We start from the raw sequence: 13738 nt of genomic DNA, 5'->3' as shown, positions 1-13738 counted from the left end.
CTGGGGTTCCAAATTAGAAACTCAATTCATATAAGGATCTCAACAAACAAACGACTACCTGACTACCACATATATTCTACAGTATTCCCTTGATCTGTTTTGCCTTATTTGTGCTATCATAATTTCAAGACAAAATAACTAGGTATTGTTTTTTAATTTCCTAAAGTAAAAGATAATAACCTGTTTTTCCCAATGACCTTCTACTTGCTAAATAAAGTAGGTGCAGGTATACTATTAGGAACAGATATGCTTTCTGCTTTATTTTAGTTTTTTAAAGATTTATATTTTGTGATTTTTATTTTGTAACTAGCCTACTTGTTTTGAGAAATTTCCCCTATAAGTAGTCTGGAATTAGGACACAACATTAAAGATGTCACAGATAAAAGAAAATAAGAGACAAGAGAAATCAGATGGTTATTATAATATTATGGTAATATCAGATGGTAATAACAAGTACTACCACTCAAACTCAAGAGTTTTAAAGTTTACAAAGCCCTTTCCTCACAACCCTGTAAAGTGTGTAGACGCAATATTACTTTTTCCTGTTTTACAAATGAGGAAACTGAGGCTTTTGAGAGAATAAGTGACCTATCCACATTAGTACCAAAAGCAGAATTTAAACACAAATAACCTGAGCTAAAATACAAACTAAATCTCTCTGCTGACCTCCAAACTCGAATCTCCAAATGTCTTTCAGATATCTTGAATTGCATGTCCAGTAGGCATTTTAAATTAAATATGTACAAAACAGAACTTATTGTCTTTCCCCCTAAACCCTTCCCCTCTCCTACCTTCCCTATTACTGTTGAGGGCAATGCCGTCCTCTCAGTATCTCAGGCTCTAGGAGTCAGCCTGGATTCCTCATTATCTCTCATTCTCCATATCCAATCTGTTAGCAAGGCTTATCCATTTCACCTTTGCATCATCTCTTGAAAATACCCCCTTCTGTCTTCTGACACTGCCACTTCTATGGTTCAGGCTCTCACTACCTCATGCAAAAATGCCAAGTATTATTGCAATAGCCTGCTAAAGGGTCTGCTAGCCTCAAGTCTCTTTCCACTCCAATCCATTCTCCATTCAACCACTAAAGTCATTTTCCTAAAACATCACTGCCATAACTCAATGAACTCTAGTGGCTTCCTACTGCCACCAGGAAGAAATACAAAATGCTTTATTTTGGCATTCAAAGACCTTCATAACCTAGCTCCCTCCTACCTTTCCAATCTTCTCACACCTTACTCCCAAAAGTTACTCTTCAATCTAGTGACAATGATCACCTAGCTGCTCTATAAACAAGACCCTCTGTCTGTCACCTCCAAGCAAGGTATTTTCTCTATTCTCTAGGTATTCAAGGTACTTCCCCCATGCCTGGGAAAGCTCTTTTGCTTCTACTCCTACTACTGTATTCCCTGGCTTCCTTCCCTAACCTCTTAATTCCAGAGTCTTCCTTCTCTTAATTAGGTTCTATTTATCCTGTACATATTTTGCTTTGTATGTATGTTTGCATGTTGTCTCCTCCATTAGAGTGTAAGCTCCTTGAGGGCAGTGACTGTCTTTTTGCATTTTTTTGGTATCTGCAGTATTTAACATAAGTGCCCAGAACACAGTACAGGTACTTAATAAATGTCTCTACTGATTGACGGATTCAATCCACTCTGCTGCTTCTCAGAACAAGAGCAGTAATAACAAGTTCACACTTATAGAACACTCACAAAGTGTTTTTACAATAACAAAGCACTTTTACAAAGTACTTTATTCATACCTAAACTGTGGGTATGTAGTAAACTACTATTTAATTCTGTATATTGTTGTTATTTCAAAAAATTGCTGATCCAATCCAATTCCCTTTACAACACGCCCAAGGAGAAGCCATCCAATCTTTGCCTGAAGCCCTCCAATAAATAAATGTACAGGCATACCTTGGAGATATCAATGGTTTGGTTCCAGACCACTGCAATAAAACGAATAGTGTGATAAAGTGAGTCACAAAATTTTTGGTTTCCCAGTGCTAACAAAAGTTATGTTTACACTATACTGTATTCTACCAAGTGTGCAATAGTATTTTATGTCTGAAGTATAAAATATCTTAATTTAAAAATACTTTATTGCTAAAAAAAAAATGTTAACCATCATCTTAAGCCCTCAGTGATTCATAATCTTTTTTCTGGTAAAGGATCTTGCCTAGATGTTGATGGCTGCTGACGGATCCAGGTGGTTGGATGCTGAAGGTTGAGGTGGCTGTGGCAATTTCTTTAAATAAGAAAATAATGAAGTCTGCCCACATAGATCGACTCTTCCTTTCACTTAAATGCTATTATATGATTTGTTAATTGGCCCTAATTTCAACACTGTTGTGTTTCAAGCCCAAGGAGACAGAGAGGGGAACGGTTAGGTCAGTGGAGAAGTTCACCTGTCTTATATGGGCAGTTTGTGGGGCCCCAAAACAATTACAACAGTAGCATCAGTCTGGTCACAGATTACCATACCACATATAATAATGAAAAAGTCTGAAATGTTGACAGGAACCACAATATGACACAGAGACATGATGGGAGCACATACTGTTGGAAAATGTAGCACCTTTTACAGAAAGTCTTTCCTGAATACCCCTACTCCTAACAGTTCTCTCAGTTGATTATTTCCAATTTATGCTGTATACAGCTTGTTTGACATAGTTATTTGCATGTTGACTCCCTTATTAGACTATGAGCTTCATGTCACCTTTCTTTATATCCAAAGCAAATAGCACAGTTCCTGATGCATAGTAGGCATTTAATTAAATCTCATAGACTGACCTTCAGCCAGTTACTTCCTCTCTCCAGGGATCAATTACATCATCTGTAAAAGTGTGGAGTTATAGATGAATTCTAAGACATCTTCTAGCTTCTAGCTTCTTAAACTGCAGGTCATGACCCCATATAGGGTAGCTGAATGTGGGGGCTAAGAAAAATATGACAATAGTAGAAGGTTATGTATACCTACTTTATATACCTATATACCTTGGGTCAAGTTAAATTTTCTCTGTTATAAGAGGAAAAAGTTTAAGAAGCTCTGTTCTAGCTAACTCACTGACCCTAAGAATGTTAAGAATAGTGTAAATATCTGCTTCTAGATCTAGATCTCTTACTTGTTAGTTCTGAGACGTAAAGCAAATTACCTTTTTGAGTATTAATATATTCGATATAAGATAGGGAAAGCACCACCTCCTCCTCTATTTCAAATGACAACTAAATGCTGCAAGTAAGATACTGTATAAGTTAGTGTTTTATAAAATGTTAAAATGCTATAGAGGGGCAGCTAGGTGGTGCAGTGGATAATGCACCAGCCCTGGAGTCAGGAGTACCTGAGTTCAAACCCAGCCTCAGACACTTGACACTTACTAGCTGTGTGACCCTGGGCAAGTCACTTAACCCCCATTGCCCCGGAAAAAAAAAAACCCAAACAAAATGCTATAGAAATGTAAAATATTGTAATAATGAATCAAAATGAAACAAAAAATCCAAGAATCCTTATTAGAGATAATATGCTTGAGCATTAAAGAAACAATTTGTCAAATCTGATTCTTCCTTCTCTTCTCCATCTGTTTTAGTGCACCACAGATAATTATTTAGAAGTACTGACTTTATCTTACTTTAGCAACTAAACAGATTTAAGGTTACTGTCATCAGCTCAAATACTTATTAAATACCTAATATGTTTAAGGGACCTTGCGAGTGAAATCTATGTATGAATTACATGAGTTTTTTTATATATATATAAAGGAATCAAAATGATCCTTTCTTGAAAGAAAAAACCTCAAGAGCATTCAATTTTAATTTTTACAAGATTTTTTTCCTCTCGACATCTATCTTTTGGTTGATGATTGGATTAGGTGAACTGACGCAAAAAATAAGCAGAATGGGGGGGGGGGGGGAACAAGCCAGTGGACATAATGACTATAGCAATGTGAATGGAAAGAAGCACCACGACAAAACAATCGAGAGTTAATGTAGCAAAATTAAGAAAAACAAGCTTGGCCCCGAAGAAGAGATGAAAAGATCCCTCCCTCCCACCTTTCGTAGAAATGGGGAGGGGGGAAGAGTCGGAGAAGGAGGAGGTAAGAGTCCCTATGAGTGAAAAAAAAGGCACATTTTGTCAGATTTTTTTGATGTGTTGGTTTGTACTTTTCCTCTTTAAAAAGATTCTTTATTACTTGGGATGACTCTGGGCAGGATGGGGAGAAAGATACAGGGGAAAATATAGGCAATACAAAAATATAGACATGGATAAAAGTTACTTTTTAAAATGCCATGCCCTCATTTTGGCCATTTCTCTGCCTACCAATCTCTTCTTCACCCACGCTCCAACTCTCCGGCTGTTCCTCAAAAGATGTCAGAGACACGCAATGGAGACGTGCACACAGAGAAATGGAACAGAGAGAAGAAGCAGACCGCCGTCGCCTGCCTCACCGAGCCCCGGGGAGCCCTGATACCCATCGGGGCCGAATGTAGGTTTCGAGGCTGGGCGTGGGGAGTGCTTGGAGAAGCGCCCGCCCACGTGGGTCTGAAGAGCTCCTCACTCACCAGGCCGTCGATCTGCACTTGCTTCACGGCCGAATCTCCTGAGCTGCCTTTGCCTTTTCCTTTGCCGGAGGCCGCGCCGGTTGTAGAAGTCGAACTGGTGGAGCCAGAGCCGGTACCTTCTTTACGCGACGCCATCTTAGTGGAAGGACCGGAGGAAAGAGAAACGTGAGAGACCGGAACCGGATGTAACCCTTCGGTGTGACGCAGAATTACGAAGTCACGAATGAAAATGTCGGTGCTGGGAGGCGTGAGAGTTCGGGCATGGGAGACGGCGTTTGCGCCTGCGCATCACCTTGAGTTCTGTTGAAGGCAACGCGGAGGCGGGGGCGGGGGCAAGGCTGGAGTGGAGAAGGCGCGGCGAGAGGAAGCCTTGCTCCTGGTGTTTTTTTATCTCTGGGTACGTGGTGGAGCTGTACGCCCCTCTGGGATCCTCCCTATCTCTCATGAGCGAGGGTCAGCTGGTCCCGCTCACAACAAGAATGTCCTCTACAGTCTACTCAACCAAAAGACATCCTGCCTTTTCCGGCCGACGGGCGTGTAGAGCTCTGGTTTACCAAGCGCTTTACACGTACCATCTCATTTGATCCTCGAGCCTGTGAGGTATTACTTTATTATACGCATTTTACAGATGGAAAAAATAATGAGGTTCAGATAGATTAAAGAGGCTTGCCTGTGGTCCCCGAGCAAACCAGTATCAGAGATGGGATTTGAACCCAGGTCTAACTCCGACGTCAACTCTTTATCCTCTCTGTATTACTCCTTCTGAGTGGGATAGCATAAGGCATTCCGTCAGCAGCTAAAAATCTGCGAGGAACCTGACCATTTGTAAAGTGTCTCATTAATAACTTAGTGCTTTGGCATATCTTTATCCTAACAAGTGAATGGCAGGTTTTAAGTGATTTGTAAGTGTCTGTTAACTTAATACAACAATCATTTATAACTCATCTGCTGTGTGCCAAGCATGGTGCTACTTAATGATCTAAAGGACCCTCAGGTTTCAATTTATCTGTGAACCTAAAACTGTGGGATTTGGAATCCATTCTTTTGAACCTCACCTCCGTTCTTAATGGGAGAACTCTTTGGCTCCTGCCATAAGCTCCTGCCAGACCCAGCATTAGTACTTCCCTTCACAAAAAGTGATAAAGAAATTTAAAAATCCTAAAACAGTCCCTGCCCTCAAAGAACTCATTCTAATAGAATGTAGTTAGTGAAAAGTGTTCCTTCTCTGAAGCTTTTCTTCTCTTGAATCTGAATCGGAGAATTTGCAATTGGAAAGTATCTTAGCTGTCCAAATCTCTCATTTGTTAGATGAAGAAACTAAGGTGGAAATTGTTTACACGATTTGCTTGGTGTGAGATCTTTTCAACCCCATTTCATCATTCAATGGATTTACTATGGCTCCCTGACCATGGGGTCTGTAAGTTTAGAGAGCAGGCCTCATCTGTATCCTGAAGAAAAATGTTAAACAGTTTAGGACCTTGGACAGATCCCTGAAGTATTTCCCTAAAACAGCTGTTCTCAAAGTGTCTACAAAAACAAGGGTTCAGATGGAAGTCATGAGATGAAAACTTTTCATAATAACACTATTTTAACTTCTGATATGGCAAGAAAGAATGCATGTAGCCTACATGGGCAAAAGTTCTTTAAGGGGCCTCAATAATTTTTGAGTGTAAATAGGTCCTGAAACCAAAAAGTTTGAGAACTCACTGTACTAAAGACCCATAAGTTTTGCTTAACCCAGCTTCCTTGAAAGTGGGGGAATATAAAAAAGAAAAAAAAAAGAAGAAAGTAGGGGAATAAAAATCTAAAAGGAGTCCAACTACTCAAACAGCAATAGAAAAGCCAAGAGTAAAAAAAAATTCCTCAAAAAATATTTTAAACTCTCAAAGGTATCAACAAACTAATGGCAAGAAAATATGAATAAATAATATGGACAAAAAGAAGCAGAGGTGGAAAACATTGAGAGGGAAATATTCTCAGCTATCACCAACAGAAGCATCAGAAGCAAACTAGAATTTTCTCAAGCTACAATAGATAGATAATAAATTTGCTGAAAGAAAGAAAATGAACATGAATCAACAAAAATATTATGAAATGAAATAAAGAAGGAATAGGTTAACCTTAAATCATAGATAATTATAAATAGTATTGGCTCCAGTCATTCAACCAGTTACAAATCCATAATTTTGCCCATATTTCTTCATCTCACTCACCAGAATATCATCAGAAAGCCTTAACATGTAATTTCTTAAGAACTTCCTATATGCCAAGCACTGTGCTAATTGCTAGGGATACAAATCCCTCCCTTTTAAGAACTTACATTCTAATTGGGGAAGATAACACATAAAAGGGAACTAAAAAAGGGGCAGAGGACATGGGGAGTCAGCTCAGGAACATGGTAATAAAGCCTGAAGAATGATGATGGAAGTTCCAGGAAAAACTTACCAATGGCAAAAGAGTTCCATTGAAGCTGAGAGAAAAGGATCAGATTAGGTGTCGCTTCCCAGCCTTTTCCAATCTCCTCATTATTAGTGATGTTGCCTTAAAAAAATTGCTTTGCATTTGATGTGTGTGTATTTGTATATAAATTTATTTTATATGGATTTATTTATGTACAAATTACATTCCTTTCCCCACCTCCAAGACAACATAAACACCTTGAAATCAGGAGCTTTCATATCCTGTCTCTTTATTTTCAGTGCCTGGCATATAATAGGTGCTCAGTAAATACTTGTTGAATATCATCAAGTCGAGGTAACAAACATTTATTAAGTAAATGCTAACTACATTGAAACCAAAACATTTAGGTGGCACAGTGGATAGAGTGCTAATCCTGGAGTCAGGAAGCTTTCAGTTTCTTAGTTCAATGTTGGCTTCAGACACTTACTAGCTATGTGACCCTGAGCAAGTGACTTAACCCTTTTGGCCTCAGTTTTCTCGTCTGTAAAATGAGCTGGAGAAGGAAATGGCAAACTACTCCAGTATCTTTGCCAAGAAAACCCCAAATGGGGTCACAAAGAGTCAGGCACAAGTGAAAATGACTGAACAACAACAAAACAACACACCAAAACCCTAAAGATTAAGAAAAGAAAAAAACTGTTTCCTGCCCTACACAGAGTTCACAGAATGAGGAAGACAGAATGTTGAAAGGGAAAAAAAAAGTAGAATGTGTTACTTTCTACTATTCAACTAAAATGGAAAGCTAAGAACAATGAAATATACATACATACATACAATATTCTATTGGTTATGCTCATTTCACTTTCATTATTTCATGTTTTTCTAAAATCAACCACTTAATCATTTCTTGCAACACAGTAATGTGCCATCCTAATACTATACCACAACTTTTTTAGCCATTCCCCAAGTGATGGGCATCCCACCAATTTTTGAAGTATATCATCATATGGTCTGCAAAAAGATAATTTTATTACCTCATTGCCCATTTTGATTCCTTCCATTAATTTTTCTTCTCTATATAGCTATTGCTAGCTCTACTACAATATTGATTAATATTGGTGATGATAAACTTCCTTGTTTCACTCCTGATCTTATTAGAAAAGCTTCTAGCTTATCCCCATTACAAATAAAACTTGCTGGTGGTTTTGGGTACAGTAAATGCCTCTGTCATTTTAAGGAAAAATCCATTTATACATATACTTTCAAATGCTTTTTATTGTATTGAGTGTTATATTTTGTCAAAAGCCTTTTCTGCATCTATTGGTATAATAATATGATTTTTGTTACCGTTAATATTGACATAATCATTAATCATTTTTCTTATGTTAAATCATCCCTGCATTCCTGGTGAGAGAAACAATTATTTCTCTCTTCTATTAATAACCAATTATTAATTGAGATTAAGGTTTTCCATTTCTATTTCCTCATACATAAATAAATCCCTGTACATTATTCATACAGTCTCTGAAAGACATCCTAATTGATGAAAGTGCCCAAATCTTCTGGTACATACTTGAGTAGAACTGCACCCAACTAGAAAACCTTACAAAGAGAATCTAATCTAGGTGAATTCTAGCCCATTGTGTTCTACTCAGGCAGGCTTGGGTGGAGGTAGATCCCTTTGTCTAGATTGCCCATGGTGGGTGGTCTGGTTAAATGAAATAAGAGATAAGTGAGTGACAGAATCAGTCAGTCCCTCAGCATTTCATTAGAATTGGTGACCTCATTAAAATATTCATCCTTTCATTAATTGTCAACCAATTGTTGTTAACAAACAATTGTCAAGAATTAAGAAGTTGCTTTTTAACCCATCAACTTCAATAAAAGTTGATTTTCAGAAACAACCACTCTTTCAAAGTCATATAAGTGTTGAAAGGCCTCCATGAAATGTCTTTGGTTACATAGAAAGTCAAACGACCATCATTTTATTAATTATTTGCAAGTCATAATTAATAAAATTTAATTTTAACTACCCAGAAATTATGTCTCTCAGACTCTTCATATATCACGCTAGTATAAATTCTACTTGGTCACTGTGTATAATCTTTGTGATATATAGCTGTAGTCTCTTGGCTAGCATTTTATTTAAAATTTGTGCATTTATATTCATTAGTGAAAATGGTCTATAATGTTCTTTTTCTGTTTTTGTTCTTGGTTTAGGTATCAGCACTATATTTGTTTCATAAAAGTAGCTTGGTAAGACAACTTCTTTGCTTATTATTCCAAATAATTTATTTAATGTTGATATTAGTTGATCTTTAAATGTTTGGTAGAATTCACTTGTAAATTCATCTGGTCCTGATGCTTTTTTTTTCTTAGGAAGTTCATTTATGGCCTGTTCAATTCCTTTTTTAAAATTAGGTTTATTTAGATAGTCTCTTTCCTCTTCTGTTAATCTAGGCAAGTTTATATTTTTGTAAATATTCTTTCATTTCACTTAAATTGTTAACTTTATTGGCATGTAATTATGCAAAATAACTCCTAATAATTGCTTTGACTTCATTAGTGACATATTCACCCTTTTCCTTTTGGATACTAGTAATTTGGTCTCCTCCTCTCTCTTTTATCATATTAAGCAATGGTTTATTTATCTTATTTTTTCATAAAGCAAACTTCTAGTTTTATTTATTAATTTAATGGTTTTCTTACATCCAAATTTATTCATGTCACCTTTAATTTTTTTAATTTCCAATTTGGGGTGGGGATTTTTAATTTGTTATTTTTATAGTTTTTTAAAAATTACATACCCAAATCATTGGTCTCCTCCTTCTCTATTTTATTAATGTAAGCATTTAGAGATATGAATTTTCCTCTGATTACTACTTTTGCTGCACCCTATAGGTTTTGTTTATTGTGAGGAAAATAACTCCCACAATAATTTTCTGGAACTCAGCAGTGGTGATGTGTCAAAGGCTCATTTATTGTCATTCTCACAAGAATGGGCAACCCAGTATGCAGCTGGTGGGTGCCCAGAATGGAGGCTCAAAGGCCTTGTTTTATCTCCTAGTCCCTAGTGTGAATGGACCCTCCACTTTTTAATCACTAATTGATTATTCAAGGATTACAATCTACAAGCAAAAACTAACTAATCGGAAGGCAGTATTCCCAACCCTAATTATTGACCTAATTGAGACCAACTGGATCTAATTGAGACCAGCTCTGGGCTCCTAGAACCACGTGATTTTGTTTGCTGGAGGGGATCAAGGGGATCTGAGACCTTTGTCCTAAAACAGGTCTGGAAAAGTGAAATCCAAATGGTGACCACCACATTCCCATTGAGAGGAGACCATTCCTCATTTCCTCACAATTATCATTCTCTTTAATAAAATTATTTATTCTTTTATGTCTTGTTCTTTAGCCTCTTCTTTAAGATTAGGTTATTTAATCTCATTAATTTTTAATCTGTTTCCATTTTTATTTTATTGCATTATGATTTGGAAAGGATGCATTTAATATTTCTGCTTGTCTGCATTTAACTATAAAATTTTTATACACTGATATATGATCAATTTTGTAAAGGTACCATGTACCTCTGAGAAAAAGGTGTATTCTTTTCCCATTCAATTTTCTTCAGATATTTATCATATCTAGTTTATCTAAGATTCTATTCATCTCCTTGACTTCTTTTTCTTTTGTTGTTAGATTCGTCAGCCTTCTTGAGGGATCACACTGCTCACCTCCTGGTTTGAGGAAGGGGCTAGAAAAGGTACCATAAAAATTGTCTGCTTCACCTAACCCTGACCTGTTTACCATGCCAGGCAGGGATCCTTCTCTGTGGTCAAAACACAAAAAAATTATATAAACATTTTTTCAAAGATAATTCCACTCACCAAAGGTACATGGAATGTGTGCATGCTTTCAGACAACAAAGACAAACAGCTCTTGTTGTGAGAGAACTCAGCAGGTATCACATCCAAATATCAGTCCTAAGTGAAACAAGGCTAACCAAAAAAAAAAAAAAAAAAAGGCCAGCTTACTGAAGTCACAGCTGGACACATGTTTTTCTTAAGTGGCTGCAGTGAAGTGAAACACCATGCAGCTGGCATAGGCTTTCCAATCAAAACTAATCTAGTCAAGAAGCTTGTATGCCTTCCAAAAGGAGTAAATGACAGGCTCATAGCAATGTGGTTGCCACTTACAGGAGAGAGCCACACCACCATCATCTGTGTGTATGCTCCCATGATGATGAACCTTGATGAAGTCAAAGAAAACTTTTAGGAAGACCTGGAGACCCTCATCATCAATGTGCCAAAAGGGGACAAGCTTATAATTCTGGGTGACTTTAGTGCTAGAGTAGGCTCAGACTATCAGACATGACAGGGAGTCCTTGGGAGAAATGGAGTTGGAAACAGCAACAGCAGTGGTCACTTGCTACTGAAGACTTGTGCATCTCATGACCTTCTCATCATCAACATTGTCTTCCATTTACTTAAACACACTAAAACTTCATGGATACACTCTCACAACAAATGTTGACATATAATAGACTCTGTCATTGTAGGGAGAAGAGACAGACAGGATGAGAGAGTGATGAAGACAATGTGTGGTGCAGAGTGCTAGACTGATCATAGACTTATCCCCCAAACTAAATATCTGTGTTCAACAAAAGCAGTAGCCCCCCCCCCCAAGGCAATATGACTACCAGAAGACTTAATATCAGTAGACTAGAGGGCTTCTCTGAGGGAGAACAGTTCATTGTTAACTTGGAGGGAAAGGTGAGCCAATACATGGTTGGCAATCATGGATTAGAAAAGAAGTGGGCAGCTTTCAGATATTTGGTATACAGCGCTGCATTTACTCACCTGGTCCAGAACACTTATAAATATCAAGATTGGTTTGACAAAAGTGATGGGAAAATTCAGAAGCTGCTAAATGAAAAACAAGAACTCCATGGGGTTTACCAGCAGGATAGTTCATCCATGTCTAAGAAAGTAGCATTTAACTCCATCAGAAGCAAAGTGTAAGAGATGCAAGATTCTTGGCACTATAAGAAGGCAGATGAAATTCACTTTTACATTGATAGTAACAATCCAAAGCACTTTCATTGAGACCCTGAAGGTTATTTATAGGCCAAAGACTTATGGTATATCTCAACTACTTGGTGCTGATGGAGTCATGTTGAGTAGTGATGAGGACATGATCCTGGAGAGATGGGCTGAACACTCCCATAGTATTCTGAAAAGACTGTCATCAATCAATGCTAAAGGCAGTGATAGTATACCTAAGGTTGAAGTCACTCCCTCTCCAGCTGAATTTCCAAAGGAAGAACAGGTTTAGAAGGCCATTAGACTCACGTGGCAAAGCACCTGGTACTAATCCTATTCCAGCTGAGATTTACAAGGCAGGGGTTCACTGCTCATACATAAACTGACTAAAATTTTCTGGGTTATATGGCAAGAGGAGGTTATCCCCTACAAGTTCAAGGATGCCTCTATTATCCATCTCTATAAAGGTAAAGGAAATATATTGTCCTGTGACAATCACGAAGTGGTCTCTCTCTTAGTCATTGCTCACAAAATTCTTGTCACAGTCCTCCTTTTAGGCTTATTCTTCTCCTGGAAGATGGTCATCCACTTGAGATCCAGTGCAGTTTCAGAAAGGGCTGAGGAGCTGATTTGGTGTTTGCTGCCCAACTCTGGAAAAAAATAGCAGAAGCAAAACAAAGGCCAAACTGACATTTGTCAGTATGACCAAGGCCAGTCATGAGGGCTTGTGGAAAATTATGTCAAATTTTGGTTGCCTGGAGAAGTTCATCAATATTGTATGTCAATTTCATGATGGCATGCTTGCATGGGTTCTGGTTGACAGACAAAGCTCTTGCACTTTCCCAGTCACTAATGGAGTGAAACAAGGCTGTGTGTTTACTTTCATGCTTTTTAGCATGATGTTTTCCATGATGTTGTGAAATGCCTTCAACAAGCATGAAAATGGCATCAAGGTCAGCTACTGCAGTGATGGTAAATTATTTAACTTGAAAAGGCAACAAGCCAAGACTAAAGTGGAAGGAGAATTGGTGCATGATTTTTTGTTTGCAGATGACTGTACACTCACTGTAGTCTCCAAAGTTGAAATGCAACAAAGTATGAATCAGTTCTTTGCTGCTTGTGCTAATTTTGGCCTAACAATTAATACCAAGAAAATAACAGGTTTTCTACCAGTCGGCACTATGACATCTATATATGGAACCACCAGTTATGGCAATGGAGAAATTTTGAATACTGTGGATAAGTTCACTTATCTTAGCAATATATTTTCTAGGGATGTATAGGTGGATGAAGAGGTTGATGGACATATTGCCAGAGCTAGCTCTGTGTTTGAGAGACTCCAAAGGAAAATGAGGGAGAGAAGAGGTATTAGCCTGCCTACCAAACTGAAAGTCTACAGAGTTGTTGCGATGACCTTATTGTTGTATGCCTGTGAAACCTGGACAGTATACCATGGCCATACCATGAAACTGAATCACTTCCATTTGAATTGTCTTAGAAAGATTCTGAAGATCACATGGCAAGATAAGATACCAGACACTGAGGTCCTTTCTAGAGCCAAACTGCCAAATATTCAAACTCTACTGTAGAGAGCATAGCTCTGATGGGCTGGTCATGTTGTTTGAATGCCAGACATACATTTTAGACTAGAAGACTATTTTATGGAGAACTCACACAAGGTAAGCACTCACATGGAGGTCAGAAGAAGCAATACAAGGTTCCTCTCAAAGT

General features: G+C 37.8%; 1 protein-coding gene and 1 long non-coding RNA gene across 2 annotated transcripts in view; one reads left to right on the top strand and one right to left on the bottom strand.

Annotated features, from left to right (window-relative positions):
- EIF3H (eukaryotic translation initiation factor 3 subunit H) overlaps positions 1-4742 on the bottom strand; it is a 105109-nt gene extending 100367 nt beyond the window's left edge. Inside the window, exon 1 of the mRNA XM_043976821.1 lies at positions 4563-4742. Within this exon, the coding sequence (XP_043832756.1) occupies positions 4563-4697 (135 nt within the window). The 5' untranslated portion in view covers positions 4698-4742. The remainder of the gene's footprint in view (positions 1-4562) is intronic.
- Positions 4743-4795: 53 nt separating this feature from the next.
- LOC122735352 lies at positions 4796-13738 on the top strand. The gene is made up of 4 exons (XR_006354125.1): positions 4796-5162; positions 9183-9218; positions 10665-10728; positions 12565-13738. It is a non-coding gene; the product is annotated as an uncharacterized LOC122735352 (long non-coding RNA).

The sequence above is a fragment of the Dromiciops gliroides genome, chromosome 1, assembly GCF_019393635.1.
Source record: "Dromiciops gliroides isolate mDroGli1 chromosome 1, mDroGli1.pri, whole genome shotgun sequence".
NCBI lineage: Eukaryota > Metazoa > Chordata > Mammalia > Microbiotheria > Microbiotheriidae > Dromiciops > Dromiciops gliroides.
Note: the sequence above shows the minus strand (reverse complement) of the source record. Positions and strands in the feature narration are given on the sequence as shown.